We start from the raw sequence: 21,492 nt of genomic DNA, 5'->3' as shown, positions 1-21,492 counted from the left end.
TTTTCTTATCTTCCTGCAATTTTGCCTTCTTTCTTATTTCCTCAGCACTTATTTATGAATTTAGTGAAGAGATATCTACATGTAAATTTCCTTAAGGATACATTTTTATTTAACACAACTCCTTAAACTAAGTTGCTAAATAATAAATGTTTTAATGTTAACACTAGGTTTGAGTTTTCTGGGTTCTTACATGCATTTTATGATAGTAAAAGGTGGAGATGGAAGAATAGATGTATTTGGAAATAATCTCATTTTATTATAGATTGATTTAGCATGTTTTATTAAGGTTTACCAGAAAGTCCTGGAAGTCCAGGGGGTCCTGGGTTTCCAAAGCCTGGTTGACCTGTCAGAGTACAAAACAAAACAAAACAAAACTCAAGTGGATAATACAAACTGAAACAAGGCCAAATTATTTTTAGATCATTGAGGTTTTCATTAGGTGCAGCAATGTATATTATATGAAACATGCAGAAGATTTATTTCCAACATAGAACTACAATTCTAACATGAGAAAATGATCTAAACATATATTCTATTTGTGATGAATGTTAAATATATCTATATGCTTATAAGAAAAAATATATAAATGAAATATAGATTGCATAGTAAACCACAGAGAAATTTGCAAAAGCTAGGTAACTTCTTTTTGATATGAAAAATTAGACAAGAAAAGATATGGGGTTTTTTGTAAGAGGCAACTTGATCAAGATACATGAGCTAATATTCTCAGGATGAAGAGGAAGACGGTAACTAGGAAAAGGGGAAAGTGTGTGGTAGCTTAGTAAGAAAGAAGATACAATTTCACTGTGGGTAATAAAAAGGCAAGTTAAATTCAACAAGGAGAAAATTAGAAAAATAGGAAAAATGAAAAAATACAGCACCTGGTTCACCCTTCTGTCCAGCTGGTCCAGGAATACCATCTTGACCAGGTTTGCCTTTTTCGCCTGGAGGCCCTGGTTGCCCAGGACGACCCCCACCACCTAAAAAATTTAGTACAGCAGGTTACACCCAGTTTTCCAATTTCCAACTCCCTTTTACTTCCATATGCTCCCTTCTTTATCCAAAAGAAACAAGGTGCTTTTGAGACACTCCTTTGGATCACAAAATGTTATAAAAATATGAAGGAGGATAATGAAAATAAGGAATAGTCATTCAGCATCTAAAACCTTTCAGTTCTTCATTTTAATATAGTTTCAGAATATCTAACAGAGTAAGGTGCAAAGGGTGATGGGGAGAATTATAGGCCTCATATGGGGCCAAGAGAAGTTATTTACTTTAGAAATCAATAAACAAACTTACTTACTACAGCCTGCCATTCTAAAAAAATCAAAGTTTCTATTCTAGGACACTTGAATTAACTCTCCCTGGAAAAAGTGGGCCTAGAAAATAAGGTCACATATGATAATTTTAAGTCCTTTTTTTTTTTTTCCGAGGGTCTTGCTTTGTTATCCAGGCTGGAGTGCAGTGGTGCGATCTCGGCTCACTGCAATCTCCACCCCTTGGGTTCAAGCACTTCTCGTGCCTCAACCTCCCAAGTAGCTGGGATTACAGGAGCCCACCCCCATGCCCGGCTAATATTTTGTATTTTTAATAGAAATGGCGTATCACCATGTTGACCAAGCTAGTCTCGAGCTCCTGACCCCAAGTGATCCCCCCACCTCGGCCTCCCAAAATGTTGGGATTACAGGCGTGAGCCACTGTGTCCAGCCAATTTTAAGTACTTTTTATTAAAAGTTATTCATTCTGTACCTCACATGCAGTGTTAAGTGAATGAACACTATATTTTCTTGTGTTGAAAATGTTCACAGCTGAACATGATTTGACTTTCCCAAACTTAATATGATAAACATTAGTTTTATAAAACAGCAAACTCTTATTTTTCATGCTTACCTACAGGACCAGGTTCTCCTGGAAGGCCAGGGTTCCCAGGAGGGCCACTAATACCTTTTGGTCCAGGAGGGCCTGGGGTTCCTAGAGTAAAGAGCTCAATTTAAAAATGAAAGAAAAACTGCATTGCTTTAAGAGCAACAATTCAAACTTACAATTTATAATGATAGCATAGAAACAGTGAAGAACAAAAAGAAATCCAAAAGATGCTAGCGTTTGTTGGCTATTTTTAATAATAATTTTATGTTTTTAATCATTTATCCTGAAGTTGGCATTATTATATATTCATAAACATAAAAATAACTACCACCATATTATACTGGTAGGATTTGTAGAACTCCATTAAATGAATATACCATAATTTAAAAAATCCATTCCTCTTGCTGGACTTTTGGTTTATTGACAGGTTTTAGTTATTACAAATATCCACTTTCCTATTTATAAAAACCTGTTTTATTTCCAGCTTTTATCTATTATAAATAAAGCTGCTATGAGTATTTCTGCACAGGTCTTTTTGTAGACCACTGCCTTAATTTATCTTAGGTATGTAACAAGAAGTGGAATTGCTGGGTCAAAAAGTAGGTATATGTTGCGTTTTATTTAAAAACTGCCAAACCATTTCACACTCAGAACAATGTGTGGAAATTCCAGTTGTTCCAGATCCTTGCACAACCTTTGTGATGATATCAGTTGCTGTAATAACAGACATTCTGGTAGGTATGTGGAGCTACCTCATTGTGGTTTTAATTTGCATTTCTCTGATGGCTAATGACATCGATCACCTTTTCATGTGATTATTGGCCACTTGTATATCTTCTTTCGTGAAGTGTCTGTTCAAAGTTTTCTCCATTTTTCAAAATTGGATAATACATCTTGTTATTATTGAGTTATTGAAGTTTTTTACATATCCTAGATATAAGTAATTTGTCAGGTATGTTTTGCAAATATTTTCTCCTTGTCTGTGGCTTTCCTATTCATTTTCCTAGTGGTGTTTTCTGATAAAAAGAGTTTAAAAATTTAAATCTAATCTATCAATTTTTTTCTTTTACAGTTACCGCTTTTCGTATCCTAAGAGAATCTGCCTATGCCAAGTCATGGAAATATCTATCTATGTTTTCCTCTAAAAGCATTATGGTTTTAGCTTTTATGTTCAGACTAAGATCTAATTAAAAACATTTATTTTTCTGTATGATGTAATGTATGAATTAAGTTTCCTTTTTACCCCATATGAATATCTAGATGTTTCAGGGCCATTTGTTAAAAAGAATTTGCTTTCTCTAAAAAATTTATTTGATACCTTTATCAAAAGTCAATTTATTGTATATTAGTCTTTTTTATCCTCCATATTCTGTTTCATTGATCTATTTCTCAATCCTTATCAAATACCACACATTTTTTTTCTCTTTTTGTAATGGAGTCTCACTCTGTTGCCCAGGCTGGATTGTGGTGGCGTGATCTCGGCTCACTGCAACCTCCGCCTCCCGGGTTTAAGCGATTCTCTTGCCTCAGCCTCCTGAGTAGCTAGGACTACAGGTGCACGCCACCATGCCCAGCTAATTTCTGTAATTTTAGTAGAGACAGGGTTTCACCATATTGGCCAGGCCAGTCTCGAACTCCTGACCTCGTGATCTGCCCGCCTCAGCCTCACAAAGTGCTGGGATTACAGGCGTGAGCCACTGCGCCTGGCCTCGTTTTCAATATTGTTTTGGATATTCTATGTCCCTTTCATTACCATACACGTTTTAGAATCCATTTATCAATTGTTACCAAATAAAGGTTGTTGGGTTAAACTGGAATCACTTTGAATCTATGAATGACTTTAGAGGCAACTGGCATCTTTTTTTTTTTTATTTTAAGTTCTGGGGTACATGTGCAGGATGTGCAGGTTTGTTACACAGGTAAACGTGTGTCATGGTGGTTTGCTGTACCTATCAAACCATTACCTAAGAATTAAGCCCAGCATGCCTTAGCTATTTTTCCTGATGCTCTCCATCCCCCTGACCCACACACCCTGCTCCACAGGCCACAGTGTGTGTTGTTCCCCTTCCTGTGTCCATGTATTCTCATTGTTCAGCTCCCACATGTCAGTGAGAACATGCAGTGTTTGGTTTTCTGTTTCTGAATTAGTTTACTAAGGATAATGGCTTCCTAACAATTTTGATCTTCCATTCCATAAGTATGATCTATCTCTTCATTTATTTTGGTATTTAAAAGTTTATCATAGCAGGTTTTATAGTTTTCAGTGAATATACCATGCAAATATTTTCTTAAATTTACCCCTAAACACTTCTGAGGCAAGCCAAGATAGAATAAGCCCACTACAGCCTTTTTTTCTCACTGATTATAATTAAAAACTTGACAGAACACAAAAAGCAACTATTCAAAGACCCTAAAATAAATACTAACAAGCATACTTAGGAGGGAAGTAAAAACTTATATAATGACCAAAAGGATAGTGCATTAGTTTTCTCTTGCTATGTAACAAATTACCACAAAGTTAATGATTTAAAACAATACCCATTTTTTATCTCACCATTTCTGTAGGTAATATTCTGGGCACACCTGAGCTGGATTCTCTCCTTAGCAATGTTACTATGGCTATGACATCACTAGGTGATAAAAGCCTTGTAGTATAGTTTGAAGTCAGGTAGCGTGATGCAACCAGCTTTGTTCTTTTTGCTTAGGATTGTCTTGGCAATGCGGGCTCTTTATTGGTTCCATATGAAATTTAAAGCAGTTTTTTCTAATTCTGTGAAGAAAGTCGGTGGTAGCTTGATGGGAATACCATTGAATCTATAAATTACTTTGGGCAGTATGGCCATTTTCATGATATTGATTCTTTCTATCCATGAGCATGGAATGTTTTCCATTTGTTTGTGTCCTCTCTTATTTCCTTGAGGAATGGTTTGTAGTTTCCTTTGAAGGGGTCCTTGACATCCCTTGTAAGTTGTATTCCTGGGTATTTTATTCTCTTTGTAGCAATTGTGAATGGGAGTTCACTCATAATTTGGCTCTCTGTTTGTCTATTATTGGTGTATAGGAATGCCAGTGATTTTTGCACATTGATTTTGTATCCTGAGACTTTGCTGAAGTTGCTTATCAGCTTTAAGGAGATTGGTTTTTGACTAAATAACCAGGGATCAGAAACCTTGGGGTGGAGATCGTAGAATTCTGTCTACTATGTAACTCAATAACAAATGAAAGCACAATGGAAATGTTTTCTAATGAATGACAGCTAAGACAATTTGTTGCCAACAGACTTCACTATAAGAAATACTAAATGAGAACATGTGGTGTTGGTTTTTTATCCTTGCGATAGTTTGCTGAGAATGATGGTTTCCAGTTTCATCCATGTCCCTACAAAGGACATGAACTCATCATTTTTTATGGCTGCATAGTATTCCATGGTGTATATGTGCCACATTTCTTAATCCAGTCTATTGGTGGGAATTGAACAATGAGAACACGTGGACACATGAAGGGGAACATCACACACCGGGGACTGTTGTGGGGTGGGGGGAGGGGGGAGGGATAGCATTAGGAGATATACCTAATGCTAAATGACGAGTTAATGGGTGCAGCACACCAACATGGCACATGTATACATATGTAACAAACCTGCACGTTGTGCACATGTACCCTAAAACTTAAAGTATAATAATAATAAAATTAAAAAAGGAATACTAAATGAAATTTTTTAAATAAAATTACCCCAGAAAAGCCACACATTAACAATAAAGCCCGTATGCCAAGTCCAAGGGATACACGTAAGACAAAGGGCATTGAAAATTGCCCTGCTATAACAAAATCTAAAACTCCATCACTACAGGATCAAGTTGATACCAGGAATTGAACTGCCAGGTAGAACAATATTCAGTATTCTTCAAGAAATTTAATAGAATCCAGAATCTTTATACCATACCATCCATATCATTCAGTATACAATAAAAATTAGCAGATTGGAAGAAACTTGAATATGTGGTGCTTATTCAAGAAAAACAAAACTACCAATAGAAATAGACGCATGGATATCTGAAAATTTGGAATAAGCTGAAAAGATCTTTAAAATAGCTATAATAAATATGTTAAAGAATCTATAGGCAAAAATGTATATAATGAGTAAAAAATAGGGAATTTCTGGAAAAATATGATAACTCTTAAAAGAACCAAATGGAAATTAAAATTTTTGTGGCGATTAACAGAATATTGAACACATCAAAAAATCAGTAAATTTGAAGGCAGTGAATAAAAACCATCCAAATTAAACTCAGAGAGAATAAAAATGGAAAACATACCTAGACCCTCAGTGACCTGTGATACAGTATCAAGTGATCTAATATGCACTCCAAAAGAAGAGGAGAAAATACAACAGAAGAAATACAGTTATGTGTCACTTAACAACTGGGTATGTTTTAAGAAACGAGTTGGGCGATTTTGTCATCGTGTGAACATATAAAGTGTATTTACACAAACTTAGATGGTATGGCCTACTATACATCTAGGCCATATAGTAGAGCCTATTGCTCCCAGGCTACAAACCTATATAGCATGTAACTGTACCGCATCCTGTAGGCAATTATAGCACAGTGGTAAGTATTTGTATAACTAAACCTAGAAAAGGTACAGTAAAAATACATTATAAATGTGATTCAATATTACTATGGCTATAACATCACTTGGTGATAGGAAATTTTCAGTTCCATGATAATCATATGAGACCACCACCATATACATGGTTTGTTGTTGACCAAAATGTCATTATGTGACACATGACTATATATGAGGAAAAGATAGCTGAGATTTTCCAAAGTTATTAAAAAATAACAACCCTACAGATCCAGGAATATCAATGAATAGAGGGCAAATAAATACAACCATAACTAACCACAACAAAAAGAAACTATTGAAAACCAATTACAGAGAGAAAATCTCAAATACATCCAGAGAAAACCCAGACATAATATGAAGGAGCAAAATATGAAAAATAATTGATGTGTTATTATCAGGAAAAATGGAGACCAAAAAACAGTGGAAGAAATATTTAAAGTGCTGAAAGCAACAAATATCAAAAAGGGATTTCTATATCCAGTGAAAAATTTATTGAAAATGAAACTAAAACAAAGACATTTGCAGATAAATTAACGGTGAGAGAATTTGTCACCAGCAAAATCATTTTACAATAAATGACGGTGGAAGAACGTCAGGCTTTAGGGAATGATACCAAATAGAAGTCTGCTGCACAGGAGGGTAGAACAGTAGAAATGTAAATATGTTGGTAAATATGAAAATTGGTTTTGTTTCTCATGCTAAATTCTTTAGAAGAGGCTGTTTAAAGCAATAGTAATAGCATTTAATTATAAAATTTATTACCTATATAATAATCATCTGAAACATATAAACACAATCACACAAAAGAACATTATATGTAAATAAAATTACACTGTTTTAAGAATCTTACATTATATGTGAAGTCACATAATATTAATTTAATGCAGAATGTGGTAAATTACGAGTGCACACTGAAATCTTTGGAGCAATCATTTAAAAATAGTAGAAAGAGGGAGAGCTTAAAAGCCAATAGAGGAGATAGAATGGAATACCATAGCATATCTGATGAACCCAAACAGAACAGGAAACCAGGGACAAAGGAGGAGCATAAAACAAATAGCAATGTGGCAGACTACAATCCAAACGTAACAATATACATTAAATATAAATCGACTAAACACTCCAAACAGATGGGAAAGATTGTTGGACTGGAAAAGAAGCAAGATATGAATGCATTTTATTCCTAAAAAACATATTTTAAATGTACAGACAGGTAAAAATAAAAATTATATAGAAAAAGTTATACTGTACTAAGTATAAAGAATCTGATGTATCTATACTGATATCAGACAAAGAAAAATCCAAAGAAAAGAGTATTATGAAAATAAAGAGGGTCTTTACATAATGATAAAAAGGTCAACTATTCAAGAAGACATACGTTTCCTGAATTTATATATACCTAATAAAAATATCTCAAAAGACATACAGCAAAAAATCGACAGAAAAGGAGAAATAGAAAACTCTACAATCATATTGGAAATTTTAACACCTACCTCTCAGTAATTGATAAAACAATTAGGCAAGAAGTTGGTAAGAATATACAAGATTTTAACAACCCTACCAACAAACCTGACCTAATGGACATTTATAATGCAATACACCAATTGCAGAATACAAATTATTTTCAAGGGTAAAAGGAAAATTCACCCAGATAAACCCTAAATTTGGCCATATGATAAGTCTCAATAAGTATTAATAGTTAAATCATACAAAATATGTATTCTGGCCACAATAGAATCAAATTAAAAATCAATAACAGAAAGATATCTGGGAAGCCCCCAAATATTTTTAAGTTGAGCAATACAATTCTAAATAATCTATGGAGAAAAACAGAAATCAACAGGAAAATTAGAAAATACCTTAAACTGTATGATTAAAGGAAAAACGCAAAAGAACAAAATTTGTGGGATATGGTTTGAGCACTCCTTAGATGGAAATTTAAGTTTTTAAATACATCTTAGAAAAGACAAAGCTGAAAAATCTATGATTTAAGCTTCCAGGTAAAAAGCTAGAAAAAGAACAGCAAGATTAAATCCATAGAAGGTAGAAGGTAGGAAATAATACAGATATAAGCAGAAATCAATGGAATAGAAAACAAACGGTAGAGAAAATCACTTACGAAAGTTAATTTTTAACAATTAATAAAGCTTAATGAATGCCTAGGAGGCTTGATCAAAATAAAGAAATAAAATTACTTATATCAAAACATTGTTAAAATGCAGACTTCAGTACACATTCTGCAGAAATTAAAGGGACAAAACAAGGATATTATCAACAACTTTCTGCCAATGAATTTGACAATTTAGATGAGATGGTAAATTTCCTTGAAAAACACAACGTATTTAAACTGACATAAAAATAAATCATCTGAATAGTAATATAACTGTTAAAAACTTTTAATCTGTAATTTAAAAAGGTTTCTACAAAGAAAACTACAGATCCAGATTCCTTAACTGGTGAATTCTATGAAACATTTAAAGAAAAAATAGAGAAAGAGGGAATACTTCCCAGCTCATGAGGTCAGAAAATCCCTATACTAAAACATTGACAAGGACACTATGAGAAAAGAAAATCATAGGCCAATCTCTCTCATGGCCATATATAATTTTTTAAAAAATAGCAAATCCAGTCCAACAATACTTAAAGATAATGTGTGCAGTATGACCATCTTGGAGTTTATCCCAAGAATACAGGGTTATTTTTACATAAAATATCAATCAGTGTAATTCACTATATCAAGAGTAAAGGAGAAAAAACAATTATCATCTCTGTAGATTCAGAAAAAGAATTTGATAAAACTCACATCCATTCTTTATAAAAATTCCCATTATAGTATGAATAGAAAGGGATTTCCTTAATTTAGTAAAATATATGTACCAAAACCCTGGCACTAGCATCACATTTAATGGAAAAACAGCAATCATTCTCCCTCTGAGTTTAGAAAAAAGATAATGATGTTGACTATAACCACTTCTATTAAACACTGCACTACAGGTCCTAACTGGTGCAATTAAGCATGAAAAAGAAATAAAAGGTATAAAGAAATGAAAAAGAAGAAATAAAAATATCTGAGGTGATATTTTATAAAACAAAAAATTATACAAACTCAGAATTTTAAAAAGTGAAATTGGCAATTTTCTCATATATTATTTCAATATTCCTAAGTCAATTATTTCCATATACTTCCAAGAAACAACTGGAAGATGAACTCAGAAAAGCAATATGATTTAAATGTCACCAGAAAGCATCAAATTTCCAGACATAAATTTAATAAAATATGTTCAAGATTTACAAAACAAAAAGTGCAGCATATTGTTAAATTAAACTCAATACCTACATAAACGGAGAGCTAACATGTTCATTTTATTGGAAGGTTGAATACTGTCAAAATATCAATTCTCCTCTACCTCACCTAGAGAGTTATTGCAAACTTAAAAATCCCTACAGATACTTTAAATGGAAATTGATAAACTGATTTCCCCTGCAAAAAAATTAGAATAGCCAAGACAAGCTTTAAAAAGTGAAACAAAGTTCTAGTACTTACCCACCATTTTTCAAGGCTTAATATAAATTTATAGTAATTCAGTGTTGTGTTAAAGCAGCAATAGAAAATAAACCATTGGAACAGTACACAGAGTCTGGAAATAGCCCACCACATATACAGTCATTTGGCTTTCTTACAAAGGCGTGACTGTAATTTATTGGGTGCATTTAGGTTCTTTAAAAAAAAAAAATAGTGTAGGGAGCAATTGGATAACTGTGCTGGAAAAAAAATGAACCTTGACCCCTACCTCACACTGTAAAAATATTTTTATTTGAGACAGATCATAAGCCAAACATGAAAGTCTAAACATGAAACATGTTATAAAAATTAGAAGATTATTTCCATAACCTCAAATAGACAAATATTTATTGAATTGGATAAAAAAATCACTATTCATGAAAGGAAAGATTGATACACTGGATTTTATTAAAATTAACAACTTTCGTTCATTACACAACAGCATTAGGAAAGGCAAATCTGAGACATAGAGAACAGATTTGCAATATATGTATCTGACAAAGGATTCATATCTTGCGTATATAAAGAACTACTCTGAATCTATTTGAAAAAGAACAGACAATTCAATAAAAAATGAACAAAAGTACTTAAGAAGAAACTTCAAAAAGATGCTATCCAAATGGCCAATAGTATAATAAAAAGATGATTAATACTATTATTCATCAGGAATATGTAAATTCAAACCTCAATTAGATGCTTCTACATACTCATCAAAACAGATAAAATTAAGACCGACACTACCCAGTGATGGTGAGGACATGGGCAATTGGAGAACTGGACATTTCACACATTGCTGTTGAAATTAATTTACAAACCACGTTGGAAAACTGGCAGCATCTACTAAAGTTCAATGTACACCTACCCTGTGATTTAGTATTTCTACTACTAAGTTTTTGTCTAAGAGAAATCAATGTATATGTTTACCGAAAGATATGTAAAAGAATGTTAATAGCATTTTTAAAAATAATAGTCCCAAACTGGAAACAACCCAAAAGTCCATCAACAGGAGAATGTGTAATTGACTGTGGTACATTTTTCAATGTAATATTGCATAGCAATGATAAAGAACAAACTACTGACACATGTAACAAAATAAATGAATCTTTTACACATAATGATGACTGAAAAAAGCCAGATAAAAGGATCACTGTATGATTTCATTTATATGAATTTCAATAACATGCAAAATTAACTGATGGTAATGGAAGTCATAGTAGTGGTTACCTCGGGGTTGGGGGGCGTAGGGGCATGGGTAAACTTCATGGGATGAAGAAACTATTTTATATCTTGATACATATGGTCAATTCAAAGATATATATGTACTTAGGTAAAAACTCATCTATAGTTTTAAGTGTACTTTACTACATGTATGCTTCACTTCAATAAAAAGGAAAGGTTCATTCATCCATGCCACTGTGTAATTCAAAAAACAAACAAAAAATAAATTCAACCCTAAACAAATAGGTACTATAATAATCTAGTTCAGGCTACATAATTGACTATAGTGCTAATCTCTTACTTGAATGACTCAATCCTTGCCATTTGAAGGAACTGTATGATTGTTCTACCAACCGCTACCAGCTGTGTGCCTGGGCATACCTTTCTAAGATAATCAGCTGCAGGCGGAGGCTTGGAAGTATATATTATCACCTACAAAAATAGCAAGGCTTCTTAAGTGATTTGTGGCTAGCAGTCAAAGATTGAAAAATGCTCCACCAAACAGTCTCTCTGTCCACAGGATATTGTCCTGCTGAGTCAGTAATATTCATTCTCATTTTATACAGAAATAAATTTGGGCAAGGAAAAGGTAAAGAGATAGTTTGAGATTATGTTGCTAGTCAGTATCTGATTGGGAAATAAAATATAAGTCTGCCAAATAAGAAGCTGCTCTGTGATACTGGTTGGAGTAGATAAGGAAGGAAAGAAGGAAGCACTTAAGAGAAGAAATTTTACCTGGGAATCCAGGAAGGCCTGGTTGTCCTTTTGCTCCAGGGGTTCCTGGTAATCCGGGCAAACCAGGATCTCCCACAGAACCTTTGATACCAGGGTTCCCTGGGTATCCAGGCAGACCAGGCTCACCCTGAAAACACGAATAAAAAGATAATACTGAAGTCTCTACATGACTTAGATTGTATAAGAACATAACATTATAGAGCTTTTATTATATGTCAGGCACTCCAGTAAGTACTTGATGTAAATTGCTTCATTTACTCATCACAACAGTGCTGTGAGTTAGGCTTCATTATCTCCATTTATAAATGAGAAAACTGAATCTTGAGAAGCCAAGTGCCTAAGGTTTTTGTAAGTGGCAGAACTGGGATTTGAACCAGACTACAATCAGCTATGTAGTCAATCAGACTACATAGCTCATACTATTCTCACAGTATGTAGATGTATTATTCTCATTAATTCTCATTAATCCTTAACAACCCTATTAGAAAGATACTGTTATTATCCCCATGTTGGATGGAGCTAGTAAGTGATGAAATCCGAATTTGGATTCAAACAGTCTGACTTCAGAACCTGTGTTTATCATTCCTACTGTGCCATAATGCAATTCATTGCTTCCAGTACACATGTCAACCAAAAGCTATAGTACGTTCTACTGAAAAAGGTGATTTTCACTGTAACATAAGGAAGTCTATCAGTTCTTCAGTGGGCATCTAAAATCCCACTTCTGGCTGAGTGTTGTGGCTCTAGCACTTTGGAAAGCCAAGGCTGGAGGATTGCTTGAGCCCAGGAGTTTAAGACCAGCCTGGGCAACAAAGGGAGACTCTGTCTCTACAAAAAATAAAAAAGATCAGCTGGGCGTAGTGGTGCATGCCTGTAGTCCCAGCTACTCAGGAGGCTGAGGCGGGAGGATGGCTTCAGCCTAGGAGGTCAAGGCTACATTGAGCCGTGATCATGCCACTACAGGCCAGCCTGGATGACAGAATGAGCCCTGCCTCTTAACAAGAAAAGAAAAATCCTACTTCTTCCATGAAGCATTCCTGGACAAAAAGAGTTTACCCCAAGAAGTTAGGGTAGGTTCTTACTCTGTCATGTCTACAATGGCTTCATATATGCAAGTCTTAACTCCTTAATTACATTGAAAGTTTATTTTGGGTAAGAGATAATTCACATATGTATAACCGTTTTTGCTCAATGAATATTTGCATTAAGTTTTTTTCCAATAGAGCCTTAGAAAATTCATACCCACTTTCACAATTAAAACAAGTTTTTCCCAATAACAATGGCAACATATACCTTAACACTAAATCTCTACTGCAGGGCTTACTGCTCTGCTCATGAAGATCAGGACCTTTACAATAAGGTGCTAGTGTTCAACATCACCTACTGAATGCTTCCTTCCTCACTTAGTACATACACTTGCAGGTGAGTAAGATCTATTTCTGACTCATGTTTCTGCATTATGGTAATAGCTCTTTAAACTAAAGTCTTTTTTCCTTACATCCTATTATTTTAAAAAATTAAGAATCTTGGGCTGGGAATATATATATATTTTTCTGAACCTTGTAAATCAAATATCTAGTTCATTTTGAGGCACATAATAGGTATACAATTAAATTTTGGATTGAATTGGTCCCATCTTAGGTGTTTACATGGGAAACCTTTGAATAAACTATCATGATTCTTTTTGTTATTCATGAAAAAATTAAGTGTATATACCAAAATAAAAAACAAGAAAAAAATTCCAATATTCTGCTAGTGGTAAATCTGAAAGGCAGAAGGCAAACTCTGGATTATTTATGATACTAAAGTACATTAAATTCTAAAAGTACAGAAATTCTTCCTTATCCATGGTTTTGCTATCCATGGTTTCAGTCACCTGTGTTCTGAAAATATTGAAAATTCCAGAAATAAATAATTTATAAGTTTTTAATTGCACACCATTTTGAGTAGCATGATAAAATCTCATGTTGTCCCATTCCATCCCTCTCAAAACCTGAACTACTCCTTTCCCCAGCATATCCACACTATAAACACTACCTGTCTATGAGTGACTTAGTAGCTGTCTCTGTTACCAGATGGAAAAAAAAACCACACGGTATATAAAAGGTTAGGTATTATCCACAGGTTCAGGCATCCAATGGGGGGTCTTGGAATGTATCCCCTTTGGTAAGGGGGGACTACTGTAAGCCCAGTCTCTAAGTTCAGCCAGAACTTGCCCTCAATACCGTTTCTGTAATCACTCTTATGGCCCTACTCCTTCAAACCAAGTACCTTTTAAAAATAAAGTAAATATTTTATTAGGGCTTCTGAAAAAAACACTGAAATTTGCTAGCTTAAGCTTTATCTAGCCTTTTATTATTCACACACAAACTCATTGAAAGCAATGAGTTTCAAAAAAGGAAAGCAAGAAGAGATAAAGAAGACAGTGCTCAGAAAATCTACAAACTGGACACAAATCTTACAAATCACTCTGAGAAAGGAAAATTCAAATCTATTTGCACTTCTAGGTAGAAGCAATTTGAATGACTTGGACACACAGCTGCAAATATCTACATCTGTTCTAATATCAAGCTTTGATATAATTCTGAAAATGAAATATCTCATACCTAATAAGTCACATTTACCATTGTGAAACTATCTAATGACTATAGTAACACTGAAAGACAAGCCTGAAATTAGAACTGCTTTCAAGATCACTGTGTTGTATCACGTAGAAAAAGGAGTCAATTTGATATCTTCTTTGTTGTTAAGATTCAAATTGTAATTTAATGGTATTTGGATCATAGCCAATCTCTACTATGTCTTAGTAATAGCATCTTCTCCTCCATTCCATACTATAACCTAAAATTCAGAATAAACTTACAGGCTTGCCCCACTTTACAGAACAGAAGACATCTATTAGTAAAAAAGCTAATCACTTTTGTTCTTGCATTCCATTGTAAAACTAAAGAAGCATTGCCACTGGGGGAAAAAAAGACAACAAAAGGAAAATATTTGAGGAGAAAGAGTAAACATCATATCTTGCTTTACGCAAGAAGAATATTACAAGAGTAGTCCATCAGTTGGAAGTTATGGTTCCCACATAATTGTTTATGTTTTTACAACCTTAACTGTATTTGGACATTAAAGACCATGAACAAAACCATAAATAGGTTCTATTTTAGACCCAGAATATTAACAGAGGGAAATTTAAAAGTGCATGCAGAGATACTTTTTTTAAAGCTTTATTAATTTATATATAAAACTGCACATAATGCATACATACTTATGAGTTTGGATACGTGCATATACCCATGATACCATAAGCACAATCAAAGTACTACACATATCCATCATCTCCAAAAATTTCTTCATGTTCTTATGTCGGGGGGTTGTGGTAAGAGCACTTAACATGAAATCTATCCTCTTAACATATTTTAAGGTGAACAATACTGTACTGTTAACTGTAGGCACCATATTGTATAACAGATCTGTAAAACTTACTCATCTTGCATAACTGAAGCTTTATATCCATTGAGCAACCATTAACATTTTAATTATCTAGAAAAGGAATTATACAATAAGACCTTCAAATATGCATGTTATTTAGCTCTTCCCAGTAGTGAAATGTTAAGCTAACAGTAACAAACTGATAAATAATGGCTCAAGGCTGCCTGAGCAGGCCAAAGCCGCCACATGAAATTCAATAGTAGTATGTCTAAGGTAATGATGAACCTAGAGAAAAAGAATATGAACTAAACTTAAAAGATAATGAGCTCTATACTACCCTTTACCACTCAAGATAGGCATAACAGCAAATTGCTCCAAACATCAGCTCAATGAGCCCACAAGTGGCTCAAAATACTAAAGAAATATTAAAGAAAAAATATGATTCCTAAATCATGCTATTCCATACTAGCACAGCATGTGTAGTTCTAGTAATCACAGCACATACAATTACTTAAAATGTGTGTCCAAAGTTAATTATGAGGAAAATAACACCCATTTGTTCATCAAATCTCAGGATTCTAGAACTAAAAACATCCTAAAATATAGTAATTTAAAGACAACTAAAAACATTACATGTTATTAGTAGAAACTTTGTAGATTTTCTATAATGTGCATTGTTTTAAAATAACTTTATTGAGATATAATTTATATACCATACAATTCATCCACTTAAAGTGTACAATTCAATGTTTTCAGTATCTTCATAGGATTGTACAACCATCATCACAATCTAATTTTAGAAAATTTTCCATTTCCCCCTAAAATAAACTGTACACATTAGCAGTCATTTCTCATTCTCACTCCTTCCAAGCCCTAGCAAAACCTAATCTGCCTTCTCTTTGTACAGATTTGCCTATTCTGGACATTTCATATAAATGAAATCATATGATATGTGGCTATTTTGTGCCTTGCTTATTTCACTTAGCATAATGTTTTCAAGGTTCATCCATTTTACACCATGTATCAGTACATCATTTTTTAAAATTGTCAAATGATATTCCAGTGTATGGGATAGCACGCTTTGGTTTTTGTTTGCTTGTTTTTTTTTTATTTTTCCATAAGTTATTGGGGTACAGGTGGTATTTGGTTACATGAGTAAGTTCTTTAGTGGTGATGTGTGAGATTTTGGTGCACCCATCACCCGAGCAGTATACACTGTGCCGTATTTGTAGTCTTTTATCCCTTGCCCCACTCCCACCCTTCCCTACAAGTCCGCAAAGTCCGTTGTATCATTCTCATGCCTTTGCGTCTTCATAGCTTAGCTCCCACATATCAGGGAGAGCATACAATGTTTGGTTTTCCATTCCTGAGTTACTTCATTTAGAATAATAGTCTCCAATGTCATCCGGGTCGCTGCAAATGCCATTTTTAATGGCTGAGTAGTATTCCATTGTATATATATATATATACCACAGTTTATTAGTTCTTTGATTGATGGGCATTTGGGTTGGTTCCATGATTTTGCAATTGCAAATTGTGTTGCTATAAACATGCGTGTGCAAGTATCTTAGCTATTGTAAAAGGGGTTGAGTTCTTGATTTGATTCTCTGCTTGGTCACTGTTGGTGTAAAGAAGAGCTGCTGATTTGTATACATTAATCTTGTATTCGGAAACTTTGTTGAATTCTTTTATCAGTTCCAGCAGCTTTCTGGAGGAATATTTAGGGTTTTTGAGGTAAACGATCATATTCTCAGTAAACAGTGACAGTTTGACTTCCTCTTTACCGATTTGGATGTTCTTTCTTTCTTTCTCTTGTCTGATTGTTCTGGCTAGGACTTCCAGTACTATGTTGAAGAGGAGTGGTGAGAGTGGGCATCCTTGTCTTGTTCCAGTTCTCAGAGGGAAAGCTTTCAACTTTTCCCCATTCAGTATTATGTTGACTGTGGGTTTGTCATAGATAGCTTTTACTACATTGAGGTATGTCCCTTGTATGCTGATTTTGCTGAGAGTTTTAATTGTAAAGTGATGCTGGATTTTGTTGAATGTTTTTTCTGCATCTATAGAAATGATCGTGTGACTTTTGTTTTTAATTCTGTTTATGTGGTGAATCACATTTGTTGACTTACCTATGCTAAACCATCACTGCATCCTTGGTATGAAACCCACCTGATCATGGTGGATTATCTTTTTGATATGTTGTTGGATTCAGTTAACTGGTATTTTGTCAAGGATTTTAGCATCGATGTTAATCAAGGATATCAGTCTGCAGTTTTCTTTTTTGGTTTCGGTATTAGGCTGATGCTGGCCTCCTAAAATGAATTAGGGAGGGTTCCTTCTTTCTCTGTCTTGTGGAATTGTGTCAAAAGTACTGGTACCAATTCTTGTTTGAATGTCTGGTAGAATTCTGTTGTGAATTCATCTGGTCCTAGACTTTTTTTGGTTGGTAATTTTTTAATTACCATTTCAATCTTGCTTCTTCTTGTTGGTCTGTTCAGGGTATCTAATTCTTCCTGATTTAAGATGTGAGGGTTTTCAGAGGTACAAGGAGGAGCTGGCACCATTCCTTCTGAAATTATTCCAATCAATAGAAAAAGAGGGAAGCCTCCCTAACTCATTTTATGAGGCCAGCATCATCCTGATACCAAAGCCTGGCAGAGACACAATAAAAAAGAGAATTTTAGACAAATATCCCTGATGAACATTGATGTAAAAATCCTCAATAAAATACTGGTAAACCGAATCCAGCAGCACATCAAAAAGCTTATCCACCATGATCAAGTTGGCTTCATCCCTGGGATGCAAGGCTGGTTCAACATTCGCAAATCAAAAAACGTAATCCAGCATATAAACAGAACCAAAGACGAAAACCACATGATTATCTCAATAGATGCAGAAATTTTGACAAAATTCAACAACCTTCATGCTAAAAACTCTCAATAAATTAGGTATTGATGGGACGTATCTCAAAATAATAAGAGCTATCTATGACAAACTCACAGCCAATATCAAACTGAATGGGCAAAAACTGGAAGCATTCCCTGTGAAAACTGGCACAAGACAGGGATGCCCTCTCTCACCACTCCTATTCAACATAGTGTTGTAAGTTCTGGCCAGGGCAATCAGGCAGGAGAAGGAAATAAAGGGCATTCACTTAGGAAAAGAGGAAGTCAAATTGTCCCTGTTTGCAGATGACATGATTGTATATCTAGAAAACCCCATCGCCTCAGCCCAAAATCTCCTTAAGCTGATAAGCAACTTCAGCAAAGTCTCAGGATACAAAATCAATGTGCAAAAATCACAAGCATTCTTATACACCAATAACAGACAAACAGAGAGCCAAATCATGAGTGAACTCCCATTCACAATTGCTTCAAAGAGAATAAAACACCTAGGAATCCAACTTACAAGGGATGTGAAGGACCTCTTCAAGGAGAACTACAAACCACTGCTCAATGAAATAAAAGAGGATACAAACAAATGGAAGAACATTCCATGCTCATGGGTAGGAAGAATCAATATCGTGACAATGGCCATACTGCCCAAGGTAATTTATAGATTAAATGCCATCCCCATCAAGCTACCAATGACTTTCTTCACAGAACTGGAAAAAACTGCTTTAAAGTTCATATGGAACCAAAAAAGAGCCTGCATTGCCAAGTCAATCCTAAGCCAAAAGAACAAAGCTGGAGGCATCATGCTACCTGACTTCAATCTATACTACAAGGCCACAGTAACAAAAACAGCATGGTACTGGTACCAAAACAGAGATATAGACCAATGGAACAGAACAGAGCCCTCAGAAATAATGCCACATATCTACAACTATCTGATCTTTGACAAACCTGACAAAAACAAGCGATGGGGAAAGGATTCCCTATTTAACAAATGGTGCTGGGAAAACTGGCTAGCCATATGTAGAAAGCTGAAACTGGATCCCTTCCTTACACCTTATACAAAAATCAATTCAAGATGGATTAAAGACTTAAATGTTAGACCTAAAACCATAAAAACCCTAGACGAAAACCTAGGCAATACCATTCAGGACATAGGCATGGGCAAGGACTTCATGTCTAAAACACCAAAAGCAATGGCAACAAAAGCCAAAATTGACAAATGGGATCTAATTAAACTAAAGAGCTTCTGCACAGCAAAAGAAACTACCATCAGAGTGAACAGGCAACCTACAGAATAGGAGAAAATTTTTGCAATCTACTCATTCTGACAAAGGGCTAATATCCAGAATCTACAATGAACTCAAACAAATTTACAAGAAAAAAACAAACAACCCCATCAAAAAGTGGGCAAAGGATATGAACAGACACTTCTCAAAAGAAGACATTTATGCAGCCAAAAAACACATGAAAAAATGCTTATCATCACTGGCCATTAGACAAATGCAAATCAAAACCACAATGAGATACCAACTCACACCATTTAGAATGGCGATCATTCAAAAGTCAGGAAACAACAGGTGCTGGAGAGGATGTGGAGAAATAGGAACACTTTTACACTGTAGGTGGGACTGTAAACTAGTTCAACCATTGTGGAAGTCAGTGTGGCGATTCCTCAGGGATCTAGAACTACAAATACCATTTGACCCAGCCATCCCATTACTGGGTATATACCCAAAGGATTATAAATCATGCTGCTATAAAGACACATGCACACGTATGTTTATTGCGGCACTATTCACAATAGCAAAGGCTTGGAACCAACTCAAATGTCCAACAATGACAGACTGGATTAAGAAAATGTGGCACATATACACCATGGAATACTATGCAGTCATAAAAAATGATGAGTTCATGTCCTTTGTAGGGACATGGATGAAGCTGGAAACCATCATTCTCAGCAAACTATCGCAAGGACAAAAAACCAAACACCACATGCTCTCACTCATAGGTGGGAATTGAACAATGAGCACACTTGGACACAGGGTGGGCAACATCATACACTGGGGCGTGTCGTGGGGTAGGAGAAGGGGGGAGGGATAGCATTAGGGGATATACCTAATGCTAAATGATGAGTTAGTGGGTGCAGCACACCAACATGGCACATGTATACATATGTAACAAACCTGCACGTTGTGCACATGTACCCTAAAACTTAAAGTATAATAGTAATAATTTTAAAAAAAAGTAACCAAGATCTGGGAGCTAGATATGCTTCCCATTTTAATACTAATTGTAAAAAAAAAAAAAGGGAGGGTTTTATTTTTCCAGGAATTTAGCCATCTCTCCTAGGTTTTCTAGTTTATGTGCATAAAGGTGTTCATAGTAGCCTTGAATAATCCTTTTGATTTCAGTGGTGTCAGTTGTAATATCTCCTGTGTCATTTCTTAATGATGTTCTTTGGATTTTCTCTCTTCTTTTCTTAGTTAATCTTGGTAATGGTCTACCAATTTTATTTATGTTTTTGAAGAAGCAGCTATTTGTTTCATTTATCTTTTGCAATTTTTTTTTGTTTCAATTTCATTTAGTTCTGCCCTGATCTTGGTGACTTCCTTTCTTCTGCTGGGTTTGGATTTGATTTGTTCTTGTTTCTCTAGTTCCTTGAGGTGAGACCTTAGAATGTCAGTTTGTGCTCTTTTCCTCTTTTTGATGTAGGCGTTTAGGGCTAAGATCTTTCCTCTTTGCACCACCTTTGCTGTATCCCAAAGGTTTTGATAGGTTATATCATTATTATCGTTCAGTTCAAACAATTTTTTTAATTTCCATCTTGACTTCGTTTTTGACCCAATGCTCATTTAGGAGCAGGTTTCTTTTCCTTGCTTTCTTTTTGTTGTTGTTGTTTTTTGGAGACAGTCTTGTTCTGTCACCCAGGCTGGAGTGCAGTGGCACAATCTCGGCTCACTGCAACCTCCACCTCCCAGGTTCAAGTGATTCTCCTGCCTTGGCCTCCCGAGTAGCTAGGATTACAGGTGCCTGCCACCATGCCCAGCTATTTTTTGTATTTTTAGTAGACACAAGGTTTCGCCATGTTGGCCAGTTTGGTCTCAAACTCCTGACCTCAGATCCGCCCAAATTGGCCTCTCAAAGTGCTGGGGTTACAGG

The 21,492-nt window shown here is 34.9% G+C and overlaps 1 protein-coding gene across 7 annotated transcripts in view; it reads right to left on the bottom strand.

The window, feature by feature from the left end:
- COL4A5 (collagen type IV alpha 5 chain) overlaps positions 1–21,492 on the bottom strand; it is a 255,393-nt gene that overhangs the window by 30,021 nt on the left and 203,880 nt on the right. For all 7 annotated transcript variants that reach the window (XR_008518135.1, XR_008518134.2, XM_054544953.2 and 4 more), the window contains 4 exons: positions 12,011–12,137; positions 1,891–1,971; positions 882–980; positions 293–343 (listed from right to left, as the gene is read on the bottom strand). Coding sequence is in view for 5 of the 7 variants with exons in the window: in XM_054544953.2 (XP_054400928.1) it covers positions 293–343; positions 882–980; positions 1,891–1,971; positions 12,011–12,137 (358 nt within the window). In the remaining 2 variants the exon portion in view is untranslated. The remainder of the gene's footprint in view (positions 1–292; positions 344–881; positions 981–1,890; positions 1,972–12,010; positions 12,138–21,492) is intronic.

This window comes from Pongo abelii, chromosome X, assembly GCF_028885655.2.
Source record: "Pongo abelii isolate AG06213 chromosome X, NHGRI_mPonAbe1-v2.0_pri, whole genome shotgun sequence".
Taxonomy (NCBI): domain Eukaryota; kingdom Metazoa; phylum Chordata; class Mammalia; order Primates; family Hominidae; genus Pongo; species Pongo abelii.
Note: the sequence above shows the minus strand (reverse complement) of the source record. Positions and strands in the feature narration are given on the sequence as shown.